Below are 14,443 nucleotides of genomic sequence, written 5' to 3' on the forward strand. Positions count from 1 at the left end.
TACTATTAGTTAAAGAGACTAGGGAACCTGAATTGACCTTCCAGGCCATATAGACAGTGATGTTGGACAGATAGGTGGCACAGTGGATAGGTTTTCTGACCTAAAGTCAGAAAATCATCTTCATGAGTTCAAATCTGATCTCAGAGTAACGATCTATGTGACTGGGGTGGGGGTGGGGCAGGCGTGTTTAGCGGGGAGTCACTTAACCCTGTTTGCCTCAAACTACTCTAGTGTCTTTGACCAGGAAACCCCATTTGGAATCACAAAGAGTTGGACATGACTGAAAAGTAACTGAACAAATAACAAAAGAGATATGTTCCATACTTGGGGAACGGCTGCAGGACCTTATAGAAATGTTATTGTAATTTATGTTACAATTCCATAAAGTCTTCATCATATTCCTACTTGGAGTCTTAAACCAGTGGTAAGCTTGTAGTGGGCATTCATATGCTTAGTGAATTGCTTTTGGTCCCTTTGGGAAGAATACTAAAGCTTCCTTTGCTGAGCATATTTGCTGGAAGTGTTGAACTTGGACCTTTTCACTGAAACTTTCTCTGGCATTGGTGCCAGGTGTTGTAAGGCTCATTGTGGCATTTAGAATCCTGGTTAGCTTACGACTTCCTTGAAGGTATAGCCTTTAGGTATGATGATGTTAGACCTTCTGCTGCCCTGGTAACTATAATTCTCCCAGGGAAGTCTTTAGAGCAGTACTTTAGTGAAGCCAGCCTGACAGGTTTCTCCTTCCTTTTCTCTAGAAAGGCACATTAAATCTGGAGCTAGACTTCAAGCCTTTTCTAGAGGGAGAGGAGTGTGTTAACAAAAGTTTTGGTTTAATTATTTTCTCATTGAAGGGTAAGAGGGGAATGATTTCTATTTTAGAAAATTGGCTATAAAGAAATCAAGACAACTCTTTATTCTCCAGATTGCTTTTAGAAAGGAAATGTGGCAGACTCTTTACATATCTGCTCAGGTCCAGCCAAGTTCTTTTAGCCTAGTTTCTCTTCAGATAGAACAGATTACACTTCCACTTGAAGCCATTTGGAGGAGCTGTTTGTGGAACTCCTCTCTGCCCTAGAATCTGGGCTGCAAATGGTAGTGTGTACTTAGCTGAGACAAGGCAAATTAAACAGAAAGGTGAATATCAGGTTTGGACTTGTGCCTATTAATTAGTAGCTTGCTTTTCTTAAAATGGTGTTGTGTCCTGCTCTTTGGCTTTTTTCTCATTTTCTTTTTCCTACTCCTTTCTATGTTTTTCATGTCATGGGATGCCTTCTTTAATCTTCCCATAGCTATTTCTTCTGACTCCTCTTGCTGTTAATTCTTAGATCAATGAGATGATATTCATAGAGTTTAGCACATAGTAGGTACCAAATAAATACGTATTCCTTTTCTTCCCAATCCCCACAAGATATCAGTGAACCTTGTAGGGTGGGAATGGAAATGTTTTATGGGTTGTCATCCTCACTTTTGTATCTTCTGTCTTTCCCTATCTACTAGCTTCTTCCTTGTTGGTTGTCTTTCTGTATCCTTCCTCCTCACCTTAGTTAAACTCTGTGAAAAAGATTCTCAATAACTGCACTTCTTTTCTTACTGTCTTCTAAACCCTGTGCAATCTAGCTTTTGTCCTCACTTAACTGAAACTGCTTTCTCCAAAAATACCAGTCATCTCTTAATTGCAAAATCTAATGCTTTTCACAACTTGTTCATTCTTCTTGCCTAATGAAACATTTGACATTATTGACCACTTTCTGTATAGTACTTCTCTAGGTATTTGTAACTGCACCCTTTTAGTTCTCCTACCTGTATAACACTCCTCCATTTCCTTGGTTGGATCTTTATATATTTCATGCTTACATTCCCTATTCTCTCCCTTTTTCCCCCTGCTCTGGACCCTTCTCTCTTTTCTCTATACAGTCTCTCATCAGCTTCCATGAGTTCAGTTATTTTCAGATCTGCATATCTAGCCCTAGATGCAGTCCATCATCACCAGTTATCCATTGGACATTTCATATATATCTCAGACTTAACACATCCAAAACAGAACTTGATGTCTTTCTCTCCAAAGCTACCCCTCTTCCCTGTTACTCTGTGGGACATCCAATTTGAAATGTCCCTATTACTGTATCACCAGCTTCACAACTTCAGAGCCACTCTTGACTCTTTACTTTCACTCATCCCGTGTGTACAATCAATTGTCACATCTCTTGTCTGCATCACCTTCTTATGCAGCCATCATTTTTAGTTTGGGCCCTCCAAATGGGCTATTGGAATAGCCTTCTATTTGATCTCCTTGTCCCAAACTTCTTCTCACTGCATTTTATCATCATTTCACCTTTCAAAATAATTTTAAAAAAATTTTCCAGGGAGGGAAACAGTTAAGTGACTTGCCCAGGGTCACACAATTAGTAAATTTCCGAGAGTGGATTGGAACTCAGATCTTCCTGTCTCCAGGTCCAGTACTCTATCCACTGTCCCACCTAGCTGGCCTTCAAAATGGTTTTTTTAAGTGAAAGTTTGATTATGACACTCTCCTAGTCAGTAAAGTCCAGGGTCTTCCCTCTTTTATCTCCAGGATCAAATATAAAGTCCTTGATTTGGCATTTAAATCTCTTAAAACTTGGCCCCTTGCTATATCCTTCCTATCTTCTTACCTTTTATTTCCCTTCACTTACTCTGCCATTTAGCCATGCTTGTCTAATTGCTGTTTCTTGTAGGTCCCTGACATGAAGCCATTTCACTTTTGTTTTTGCATATTCCCCATACCTGGAATGTGTTCCTCCTTCACTTCTACCTCTTGAAATCCTTTGGCTTTAGGACAACTCTAGAACCACCTTCTATAGAAAGCCATTTTATTTTTTTAGATATACCCCATTTCTCAGTATGTTATCTCTTCTAGTTTAAGAGTTATCTGCAGGTTTGGCTGCTATACATCTATGATTTTATCCAATCCTAGAACTGTATATCCAAAATAGTCCTAGAACAACCACAGTGACCTGGAGCACTTGACTGGATACTTTAACACGACTGCTTATTAAGTCTGGCCCTTCCACCAATTCTGAATACTTTTAATTGTTTTCTCACTTAGACCTCAGTCTTCATGTCTTGGCCTTCTTGTTGGTCTCCTTTTACCTCAAGTCTTTACCCACTACAGCAGTGGTGGCAAATCTATGACATGCATAAATGATATTCCTAAAATGCAAGGCTGATCTGTGGCCCCTTATCATTTCTAGGATCATATAGAAAATCCTTTATTTGGTATTCAAAGCTCTTTTTAATCACCCTTCCCAACTTTACCCACTTCTACCTTTTTTAGTCTTACACACACACCTTCCTCTCCTCCCTTCCCTCCACTTAACTCCAATCCAGTAACACAAGCCCCCTTGCTGTACCTTGAAGAAGACACTTTCATCTATCAACTTTGAAATTTTTTAATGTAATCTCCCATGCCTGGAAATCTCCCTCCTTGTCTCCACCTTCTAGCCTTCCTTCAAGTCTCAACTAAAATCCTACCTTATACTAGAAGTTTTTCCTGATCCTTCTTAGTTCTAGTGTTTTCCTCTGTTGATTATTTCCATATTGTATATGTATGTATGTATGTATATGTATGTATATGTATTCTATTAGATTCTGAGCTCCTTGAGAGCAGTGAGTGTCCTTTGTCTTTCTTTGTATCCCCAAGCACTCAGGTTAGTGTCTGGCCCATAGTATGTGCTTAATAAATGTTATTGACTGTGGAGACAGGAGCAGGTGATAGCAGTGTGAAATGTTGAGGAGAAATCAAGGAGAATTAGATTTGAGAAAAGACCATTGGTTTTGGCAATTAGATCGTTGGTAACTTTGAAGAGTGCAACTTCAGGCAAATGATGAGATGAATTCAGATTACAAAAGAATTTTGAAGACACTCCTTGATTGTAGATGGCTTTTTCCAGCTTTACCTGAGAAAGAGGAGATAATTGGACAGTAGGTAGCAGTGGTGAATGAATCAAGTGAGGGTTGTTTTTTTGAGAATGTAGGAGATGAAAGCTTGCTTGTAGACAACAAAGGAGCCAGTAGATAGGGAGATATTGAAGGTAAGACAGTGAGTATTTAATGAGGGCAGTTTGTTGGACAAGTCAAGAAAAGGGATGAACCCATGTAGGCAGATTTGCTTTGGCAAGAAGAACCACCTCTTCATCTGAGATCACTTTCTTCAAGAAGGGCCACCTCTTCAGTAGAAGAATATATCAGAATGACATGAAATGAGAGGAAGGGGAAAGGAGGGATTTTGGGACAATTTTATTTTGGTGAAGTATGTGAGAGGTTGAGAGTTGGAAGAGACATGGAAGGCTTAATGAGAGGTTTGGAACAGCAACTATGGAACTATTGAGATATGAGTTATTATCTGCTAATCCAGTATTGTCTCAAGGACCATGACCCCATGGAGTAGAGTCATACATAGCCTGAACCCCTGTGTCTCTGTATCAAAGGACAGAATGTTAAGATTGTTTTGTTTCTTAGGCCAAAAAGCATGGTTGACTGTGTAATTTATATCCTTTCATATTAAATGGGGTTTACTAGAAGATTTTAAAGCCTAAGGGTAAGGGAACACAAAAGGGCTGGAAAATCTTTGCAAAACTTATAGAACAATTGTAGATGATCTTTGGCTACTTGGACCTGTCAATTAAATCCTTATTATGTGACTAGATATTAAGGATGCAGGTACAAAGAATGAAACTGTCTTTAGCCAGAAGAAGTTTGTTTTGACCTTTTGTGTGTGTATCCACAGTGCTTAGTAGTTACCTAGAGCATGGTAGCATTTAATAAATGCTTGTTGACTATCAACTTTTCAGTTCTTTTCAGAACAAAAGATAGGATCTAGATTCTCACTTTCCTTTAGCATTTGAGTAGCACTTGTGTTTCCAAGAGCTACACACAGTTTTAGGTACATTATCCAAAATCACAGGATCAGCTTTTGTAGTCTTTTGCCTTCTATTCTGCCTTTCTCAAAAGAAATGGAAGCATATGTATAGGAGACCAACAGTTTCTCCCTTTCCTGACTTGTGTCAATAATAATGGTCATAGGCTATGCAGATTTAGTAGTTTACAAAATTTACTTTGTAATAGTTTAATGAATAATAATAATCACATAATTATTATAACTATATAATATAAATATAATAATTGTTAAAATAACTTTAAATTAATAAATATTATTTTAAAATAATAGTTTTTTATTTATCATCTCATTTTATCACCATGACAGCATCTATGCTGTTGTTTAAAAAAAAAGCTCTGGGGTTAGAATTTAATGCTCGGGTTCATGTTCCAGCTAACACTTAGTAAAGGTATGAAAATAAGCCACTTCATCTGAGATTCCATTTTCTCATCTGCAAAATGGGGATAATATTACCTGCCCTATCATACAGAATTAAAGAATCAGATGAGACAATTCATTTAAAGTGCTTTATTGACTGTAAAATTTTATATTGGTATGATATATATCATATATGGATATACATAAACACATACTGTCAGCTGCTATTATGATCATTATTAATATTGCAGTAGGAAAGCCAGAATTTGATACAAGATGGCTTGACTCCATATCCAGTTCTTCAACACTTCAAAGATCTGTGATTTCACTGAAGTGGGTACTCTTTCCACAAGGCGCAATACATCCTCTCTCTAGTCTTTAGTTAAAGGACTTCAGGAATTTCCAGGGATAAAAAAAATTAGCATCTGGTAACTAGTCTGCTAGTGGTGAACCTTTTCTAAGGTTCAGCTGGTCTAGTGTTTGAATAATAGGCACACAAACCATTACTAGGTCTACATTGGAAATCTTTCCTACTTGGTAGGACTTGCCACAATTTTGATTTCACTGAGCCTTCTAAGTCACCTCAGTGTTGTAGTAGAGGCACTGGTAGTAAGCCTTAGTAGAGGAAATAATATAAGAATGTCAGTAATTAAGGACCAAAATGAGTGGGGGTGTTGCAAAATGGTACAAATGTTCATGAGGTCAAAGACTCAGAGCTGGAAAGGACCTTGTAGTTTAGCCTCCTAATTTTACGAATAAGAAAACTGAAGACCAGAGACAATGAGGGACTTAACCAGATGCATATGTCTAGTAAGTGGTAGGAGCAAGATTTGAACTTGCTCCTGACTCAGTGCTCATTCTACTGCACCATGGAATCTCTCCTAAAGTTGAATAATAGACTCATTATACAAATAAGGGTCAAAATGAATGATACTGTGGGAAGTAGAGAAGAGAGAAAGAGAGCATTGTGGGCTAGAGTAATCAGGGAAAGCCCCTTGAAGGAGATGAGCCATTTACTTCTCTAGGGACCTTGGTAGCCATTGTTGAAGGTGCTTGTGGCCATGTTATTAAACTGTTTAGCAGGGTTTATCATGTCACAATAATAGTAACTGGTTTTCTGATGGTATTTTTTTTCAGGTTGATCTTTCAGACCTGTCCCCTGAGGAACGATGGAGGTAAGTGCTATTGCTGGGACTGTACCTGGTGAGGGCCTAGTAACTGATAGACCTGCATGGAACAGGACAAAGTGAACTGATTGTCCATTGATTTTTAAAAAAAATGTAATGTTGTGTAGTGAGAATAACACTAGATTTGTAATTAGTCACATGATTCCTCTACATATGTGACCTTGGGTAAGTCTTTCGTCTTTCAGGTCTTAGTTTTCTCACATAAAATGAGAAGTTTGGACTAGATTAGGAGTTCTTAGACTTTTGTCATGCACCCCTTTGGCAGTCTGCCAAAGGCTACAGATTCCACAGAAATCATGTTTTTAAATATATAAAATGTGTAAGGTTAAAAAGAAAACAATTATATCAAAAAGTTTTCAAAATATTTCCTAAAACCAATTTATAGACTCCAATTTAAGAACTGTTTTTAAGGGACCCCCTTATACTTAATGTTTTATATGAAATCTGATAGCAGCTTTATAGTATCTAGCCAAGGTAGAAGTCATTCCTGGCCCTAAGCTCCTCAAGGATACTAAAAAGTTTAGGGTTTCTACCCAGCACATGGATCATTCATTCTGTAGTGAGTTCCATCCAGGACCTGAAGAAGAGTGAGTTTTGGTTTGTTTTTGCTTTTTAAAATAAAAATTTATATCTTTTGTTTTTACATCATCTACATTGCCTACGAAAGAGCTATCCCTTATAAAGATTAATTTTAAAAGAAGAAAAACAATTCCACAAGACTAACCAACATATTTAAAAAATATAATGTTATATATGGTGTTCCACACCCTAAGTTCCTGACTTTTGCAGTGAAGGGGGGGAGGGGCTTGGAAAAAGAGCATATTAATTCCCTTAACAAGTTATGCTAATATTCCCATTCTAGCAATAATCCTAGGAATTAGAAAATTTGAGTTTCGAAGCAGATTTACATTAAATATAGTAAACTACTTCCTAACAATCAAGAGTTGTCTCACTATTCAGTGAACAGATAAATTTTGAATGCTTTTATATGCCAGGCATATGCAAAGATAAAAAATGACAGTCCTTGACTTTTAGGAGCTTATAGTCTACTACATCCAACTTCATCTGCTTGAACATAATCATAGTTTCCAGGATGCTGAAAATAATAAATTGTCCATTGCATTACATACTGCTTAGGTCAAAGCTTGTCTTAGATTGTATATTAAGCCTTTGGCACCACATTTGAAGAAAGATATTGTTAAGCTGTTGTGCATCTAAAGAAAGGAACCTAAGTTGGTGAGGAGTCTCAAGATTCCTTGTGCCATTGGACAGGAACTGGAAACTATTAATCTAGAGAAAAGAATACTGTTAGAGGTAAGAGGAGAAGATGGGAAAGGACAGGATAGGACGATAGCTGACTTCATGTGTTTTGATCATTGTCATAGAGAAGAGGAAATCAGTTTCTGTTGCTTGGCCCAAGAGTCTAGAACAGTGATTCCCAAAGTGGGCGCCACTGCCCCCTGGTGGGTGCTGCAGCGATCCAGGGGAGGCAGTGATGGCCACAGGTGCATTTGGGGGCGGTGAATAACTGTAAGGGGGCGGTGATAGTATGTGACAGGGGGCGCTAAGTAATATTTTTTTCTGGAAAGGGGGTGGTAGGCCAAAAAAGTTTGGGAACCACTGGTCTAGAACCAGGAATATATACTCCTTTACTTTCTAGAATTACTATTAAGACTTAGATCAAGTGCTACCTATGAGAAATCTTTCCTGATCCAATCAGTTGTTAATGTCTTTCTCCCATTATATACCTTTAATATTACTTTGTATGTTTTTAAATTAATTTAATCTAGATATATATTTGTTTTCCCCTCACTAGAATGTAAGCATCTTAAGTGTAGAGATGCTCTGACTTAGTTCATTGAACATAGTAGGTGATTAATAAATGTTTATTGAAAGAATAAAGTTCCAGAAGGGCAGATTTAGAATTGAAGTTAGGGGGGAAAAGGCAGCATAGACTGCTCTCTGTAGATAGTTTCCCCCTCACTGAAGGTCTTTGGGTGAAGACTGATTGACCATGTGTTGGGAAATATTATAGAAGTCTTCTCTTTGTTAGGTGAGGTTTGAATTGGATGTTCTTTGAAATTGCAAAATTGAGGGGATACTCACACAAGACAGAATGTGATCAAGTAAAGAGTTGCAGTTAAAATGTGGCAGGAAAATTTGAGGAGGGAGAGAATATTTTCATCTAGGGAACTTAAGAAAGACTTCACAGGGAAGGTTAGAGAAGGATAGAGATAGATTGATTCTAGGAATGGGGAATAGTTTGAATCATTACATGGAGGCAAGGTACTATAAAAAAAATGACATTTGGACAGGTCATCTAACTTTGAGTCTTAGTTTTCTCTTCTATAAAATGAAATTAACACATGTTCTTCCTTTTCAACAAAGTTTCTATGAAATGTAAAAGGGGAAACAGATTATGGTTGGACTGGATATTTAAAGTTTGGTCACCAGGAATTGATTACCCGATTCCAAAATAAAAGACCCAAGTTAGGGGGCACAGAGGTTAATTAAACAAGGCCTCTAGCCACAAGGCCTCCTCTAAGAAGAGAGGCTTCTTTTGAGGCTAGGGCCTCCAGAAACACCAAGAAAAAGGAAAGGAAAGGAAAACTTACCCACGTGACAATTCAAAAGGAAGCAGTCTGAGGTACAGGAAGTTACCATCATATTTAAAAGATAGTTCGTTTCTTCACTTCCTACGTCCCCCCTCCAGTTCTACGAGGACAAATGACAGTCTCAACCTTGTTTTGGGCTGCCCAGCGGGCAGTCACTTGTTTTTGATTTGTCACTTACTAGCACATGTGGGTCATAGACCTCCCCCCTCCCCACTTAATTCTAAGTTGGGTGGGTGATATATTCCTGGTGGCTAAAGTCTAAAGAAAGAATAAGGGTAAGCTAATTCCATTTACACAGAAGCTCAAATTAGGTAATTTGTAGGTGATACAAAGCTGAGTGTTATAGCTCTGTTGAATGATGAAATCATGATTCAGAATGATTTGGAAAGTTATGATAAAATAAATTAAGTGGAATTAAGTAGGAATAAAGTCTTACATTTAAATTAAATGGTTTATATACACAAGTGTAGGATGGGAGAGGCATAACTTGAGTGTAATTCACGTAAGGACAACCTGAGGATCTTAGGTGACTACAAGCCCAGCATGAGCCATTATTATGATTTGACTTACTAAAGGAAATTAATGCTGCATTGGCAGGCCAATGTCCAGGTCATGGGAATTAATTATTCCATACTTCTCTTTAATACTTAAACTACATCTGAAGTATTGTATTCAATTCAGTCTTAAGAGAGAGATTGACAAACTGAAAGGGAGTATAATAGAAGAAGCACTGGAACTATCTATTTGCTGATAATATGATGATATACTTAGTAAATCCTAGGGAATCAGCAAAGATACTAGTTGAGACAATAGTTTCAGCAAAATTGAAGGCTACAAAATAAATCCTCAAAAATCAACAGTATTACTATATAATAATAAAACCCAAGAAGCAAAAATAAGGAAATTCCATTCCAATTAACTATGAGATAAAAATGCCTAAGCATCAACTTACCAAAGCACACAAAGACTTATATGAATTCAATTACAAAGTGCTCCTTAAGAAAAAAAGAACAAATTAAATAAGATGATGAATATTCAGTGCTTATGAATAGGATTTGCCAATATAATAAAAATACTATTACTAAATTGATACTTTTAATGCTATGTCAATTAAATCACCAAAGAGTTACTTTAAAGAACTTGACAAAATGTTAATAAAATTCATTTGGAAAAAAAAGATCTGGAATATGAAGGGAAATGATAAAAAGAAATAGAAGGAGGAATAGTACTTCTAAGCTTCAAACTATATTATAAAGCAGCAATCATCAAAACCATGTAGTATTATTTAGGAAAAAAGGTCATAGAATGGATCATTCTAGACAACAAAGAATCTGAAACAATAGTACGCAATAACTGTGTTTGATTAAGTTGAAAACATAAATTACCTTTAAAACTGCTAGGAAAACTGGAAAGCGATCTGGTAGAAATTAGGCTTAGACCATCACCTTCCCCATATTTCATGATAATGGTCCATTGGCTATGCAACCTTAATATTAAAAATCACAGAATTTTAAAAAATTAAAGAGAAGTAGATCATGTACTTCTCAGCTATGGATAGGAGGGTAGGAGATGTAATCTGAACCAAAGAAGGCAATTACAAAAAGTAAGCTAGGTAACTTTGATTACATGCAGTTGAAAAGATTCTGCACAGACAAAATTAATGCACCTAGGATAAGAGAAGTGGTTGAATCAAGGGAAAAAATTTACATCACATTTCTCTATAAGGATTTGTTATTCAAGATATATAAAATTAAGACTTAATAGTCATTCCCTAATAGATTAGTGGTCAAAAATTACACATTAACAGTTCCCAAAAGAAGAACTTCAAAGTACTCACAATCAGATGAAAGAATGTTCCAAATCACTAAATAATAAGAGAAATTCAAATCAAAACAATTCTGAGGTTTCATACCATGCAAACTGGCAGAAATGACAGGAAATGGCAAGAGTTAGCATTAGCGGGGTTGTGGAAAAATCAGCAATGAAATAGTACAACCATTTTGGAAAGCAGTTTAAAGTTATGAAAAGTGTCTAAAATGTCCATACCCTTTAAACTAAAGATTCTATTGCTAGACTTATGCCCCAAAGAGGCCACTGATAAGAAGAGTCCCCATGTACTTAAAAATATTTAGAGCAGCACCTTTTGTGATAGCTAAGAATTGGAAACAAAATAGATAGCCATTGACTGGGGAATGGCTAAACAAATTGATATATGGATGTAACAGAATATTACTGCTGTGAGAAATGATTCGTGTGATGAATACAGAGAAGCATGGAAAGATCAACATGAAATGACTGAGAGTAAAGTAAGGAGAACTAAAAAAACATACACGATAACCACAATGTAAATGGAAAGAAAACCATACACACAAATCAAAAGTGAATGAAACAATGATAAAGATCAAACATGACTCTAATAAAGAGATAGGAAAAGTCAGCTCTAACCCACTTCTCCTTTGAGAAGATGGAAGATCCACAGATATCCCTATTGCCCATTTCATTGTATCAATCAGTTGTGCAGTTTTTTTGTGTAGGGGGGGGAGTTTCCTTTTTAAAATACTTTTACATGGAATTAGCTTTCAGGAGGGAGTGGGAGAGGAAATAACTATGATAATGTAAAAAACAAAAAGACATCAATAAAAACTTATTTTTTAAAAAATAAAAGCAAAACAAAGCAAAGATAGAGATCTTTGTTTTCTATCTCAACTTTGCCATTTAATTACTGTTTATAACTTTCAGCAAGTATGCCTTTGTTTCTTGTCTGTAAAATGGAGCTATGTATTTCTGCCTCACAGAATCGTTCAATCAGTAAGCATCTGCTCTGTGTCAGACACTATGCTAATTGCTGAGGATACAAAGAAAGGCAAAAATATTCCATGCTTTTAAGGAAATCAGAGGCTGACAAGGACAATAACAAGTGGTCAGCTATCTACAAATGTGTGTGTGTGAACATGCTTGTGTGCATGTATGCGCACACACACACATACAAACAAATATTAAATTGGGGAAAGCCTCAGAAGGAAGGCACTAAGATTAAAGAGGTCCATGAGGCTTCTGCTATAAATTGTGACTTAGTTCAGACTTGAATGAACACAGAAGGCAGGAGACAGATGAGGAGGGAGATTTCCAGGATCTGAAGATAGCCATTGAAAGTAGAAAGGTTTAGAGATGGAAACATCAAGGAGGTATAGAATATTCAAGGTTGGGAAGAAAGTTCAGGAAGACTGGAGAAGTAAAGAAGGGACCAAATTATGAAAGACTTTAAAAGCCAAACCAAAGATTTTATATTTGATCATGAAGATAATAAGGAGTCAGTAGAGTTTATTGAATTGGGAGTGGGGGTAAGGGAATATTGGGGAGACATGGTCGGACCTTCTCTTGAAGAAGTTCAATTTGATAGCTAAGTGGAGGATGGTCTGGAATGGGGAGAGACTTGAGGGAAGGAGACCAACCAATAGACTATTATAATAGTCCAGGCAAGAGATGATGAGGGTCTGCCCCAGGGTGTTAGAGGAGAGAAGAGGCCTATATTAGAGAATTTTTGAAGGCAAAAAGAGTAAGGAGTTGAGGATGACTGATTTTGAGTCTAGATGCCTGGAGGAATTGTGGTACTTTCAACAGTAATGGAAGAGGGTAGTGTTTGGGAGAAAAGAGTCATTATCAGTTTTAGGTTGCTAAATTTATAATTTCTGTAGAACATACAGTTCTAGAAGTCTCAAAGACAGGTGTTGTTGAGAAAAAGTTAGGACTAGACAAATAGACCCAAGAATTATCTGATTCAATTGAATCAGTGAATGCTAATAAGGTCACTAAATGAAATATTATAAAGAGATGTTATGATTAAAATTCTCTGGAGATGATATCTTAATTTTTAACTATTTATTAAATAATAGAAAGCAGGCCAGAGGAAGAAAGGCCACCAGCCATGTGTGGCTGGCTGTTCCCTTAGCAGCCTTTCCTCCCAGCTGACTGTTCCAGTTCTGAGCCACACCTTGGGTATGCTGATGCTCACTTAACCAGCCCTGAGCTGGTTTTTCACGCCATTGTTCATTTAGGCTGTCCCAAGCCACACTACCCAGACCACCTGAACTGGTACTCTCCTAACCACCTCCCCTTAAGCCAGCTGTGCAAGCCAGTGCTCCCTTGGCCACTGTCCATGATCCCAAGGCAAAGCAGCCCTACTTTCTTCCTCTACTCCAGTTTATGCTCTTCATGACATCCCTTTCCTAAGTTCCCCCAATTGGAGCACTCTGATTTCACTCTCCTGGACACCAGGGAGTCATGAGGCACCCCCCCCCCCCCCAGTGGCTACATTGTGCACATGTCCACCTTTCTCTAACCCACTATTTTTTTCTCTACCCTTGTTTACAGATAAACAAAAAAGTTTTGTCCCCATTCTTATTCAACAAGAGGGTGGGGAAAGAAGCAAAGTTGTAACTTCAATCTTAGATTTAAACCTTTCTCCATTTAAAATCCAATGGTTGTATTGGGGTGCCGAATAAAGTGGTACAGGCCAGTGTTAGATTTCCAGAGAGAACAGAGGAGGACCAGGGCAGAGTCTTAGGAGTCCCAAGGATAGACTTGGGATAGTCTTGGGAGACATCCTATAGGACAGCATTGGCGAAATATCGACAGCATGGGGGGGATAGGGGGGGACACGGGGAGCTGCTCCATTCCCAGTCTTCCCAGCACCTGAGGATATTTTTTTGCATGCCCTGCCCCTCTGTCCAGCTGCCCAAATCAAGGAGGGCTTACAGGCAGCTTGAAGTTACAGTTTGGGTAGGTGAACTCTAAAGTGGTCACCAACGCTGCTAGAGGATAAAATACTAACTCCTTTAGTAGTCAGAGCCCTTTGTCAAAGGTTACAGAGGTGATTGAGAAGTAAACTTGGACAGATTAGTTTTAGTTGAAAAATGAGGTTAAAAGCCAGACTGCAGAGTTAAAAAGGAAAAGAAGGAAGAAAGTGGAAGCACCTGTTGTAGATGTTCTTCTCAAAACATTTAGCCATGAAAGGAAGGAGAGATAAAGGATGATAGGTAGCAGAAATGGATAAATCAAGTGTGACTTTTTGGGGGGAATAGAAGAACCATGAGTATCTTTACAGGAGCATTAGGGAAATGGGCAATTGACAGGAGAGATTGAAAATAAGTAAGAGTGACAAGATTAAGGAGCAGTCTTTTGGAGAAGATGGGACAGAATGGGATATTTTATGCATTTAGAGGGGTTTGCATTGGCTGTTATCAGGAAATGCTATGTAAATGTGAATTATTAGCAATTAATATTGTAAAGACCTGGAGTGCATGCAGAAGAGGATGACAGGGAATCACAGAATTTACAATATAAATCAA

General features: G+C 37.6%; 1 protein-coding gene across 1 annotated transcript in view; it reads left to right on the forward strand.

The window, feature by feature from the left end:
- Positions 1 to 14,443, forward strand: part of RNF121 (ring finger protein 121) — a 109,347-nt gene that overhangs the window by 25,866 nt on the left and 69,038 nt on the right. Inside the window, exon 4 of the mRNA XM_044668905.1 lies at positions 6,431 to 6,468. Within this exon, the coding sequence (XP_044524840.1) occupies positions 6,431 to 6,468 (38 nt within the window). The remainder of the gene's footprint in view (positions 1 to 6,430; positions 6,469 to 14,443) is intronic.

This window comes from Gracilinanus agilis, chromosome 3 (genome assembly GCF_016433145.1).
Source record: "Gracilinanus agilis isolate LMUSP501 chromosome 3, AgileGrace, whole genome shotgun sequence".
Taxonomy (NCBI): Eukaryota; Metazoa; Chordata; class Mammalia; order Didelphimorphia; family Didelphidae; genus Gracilinanus; species Gracilinanus agilis.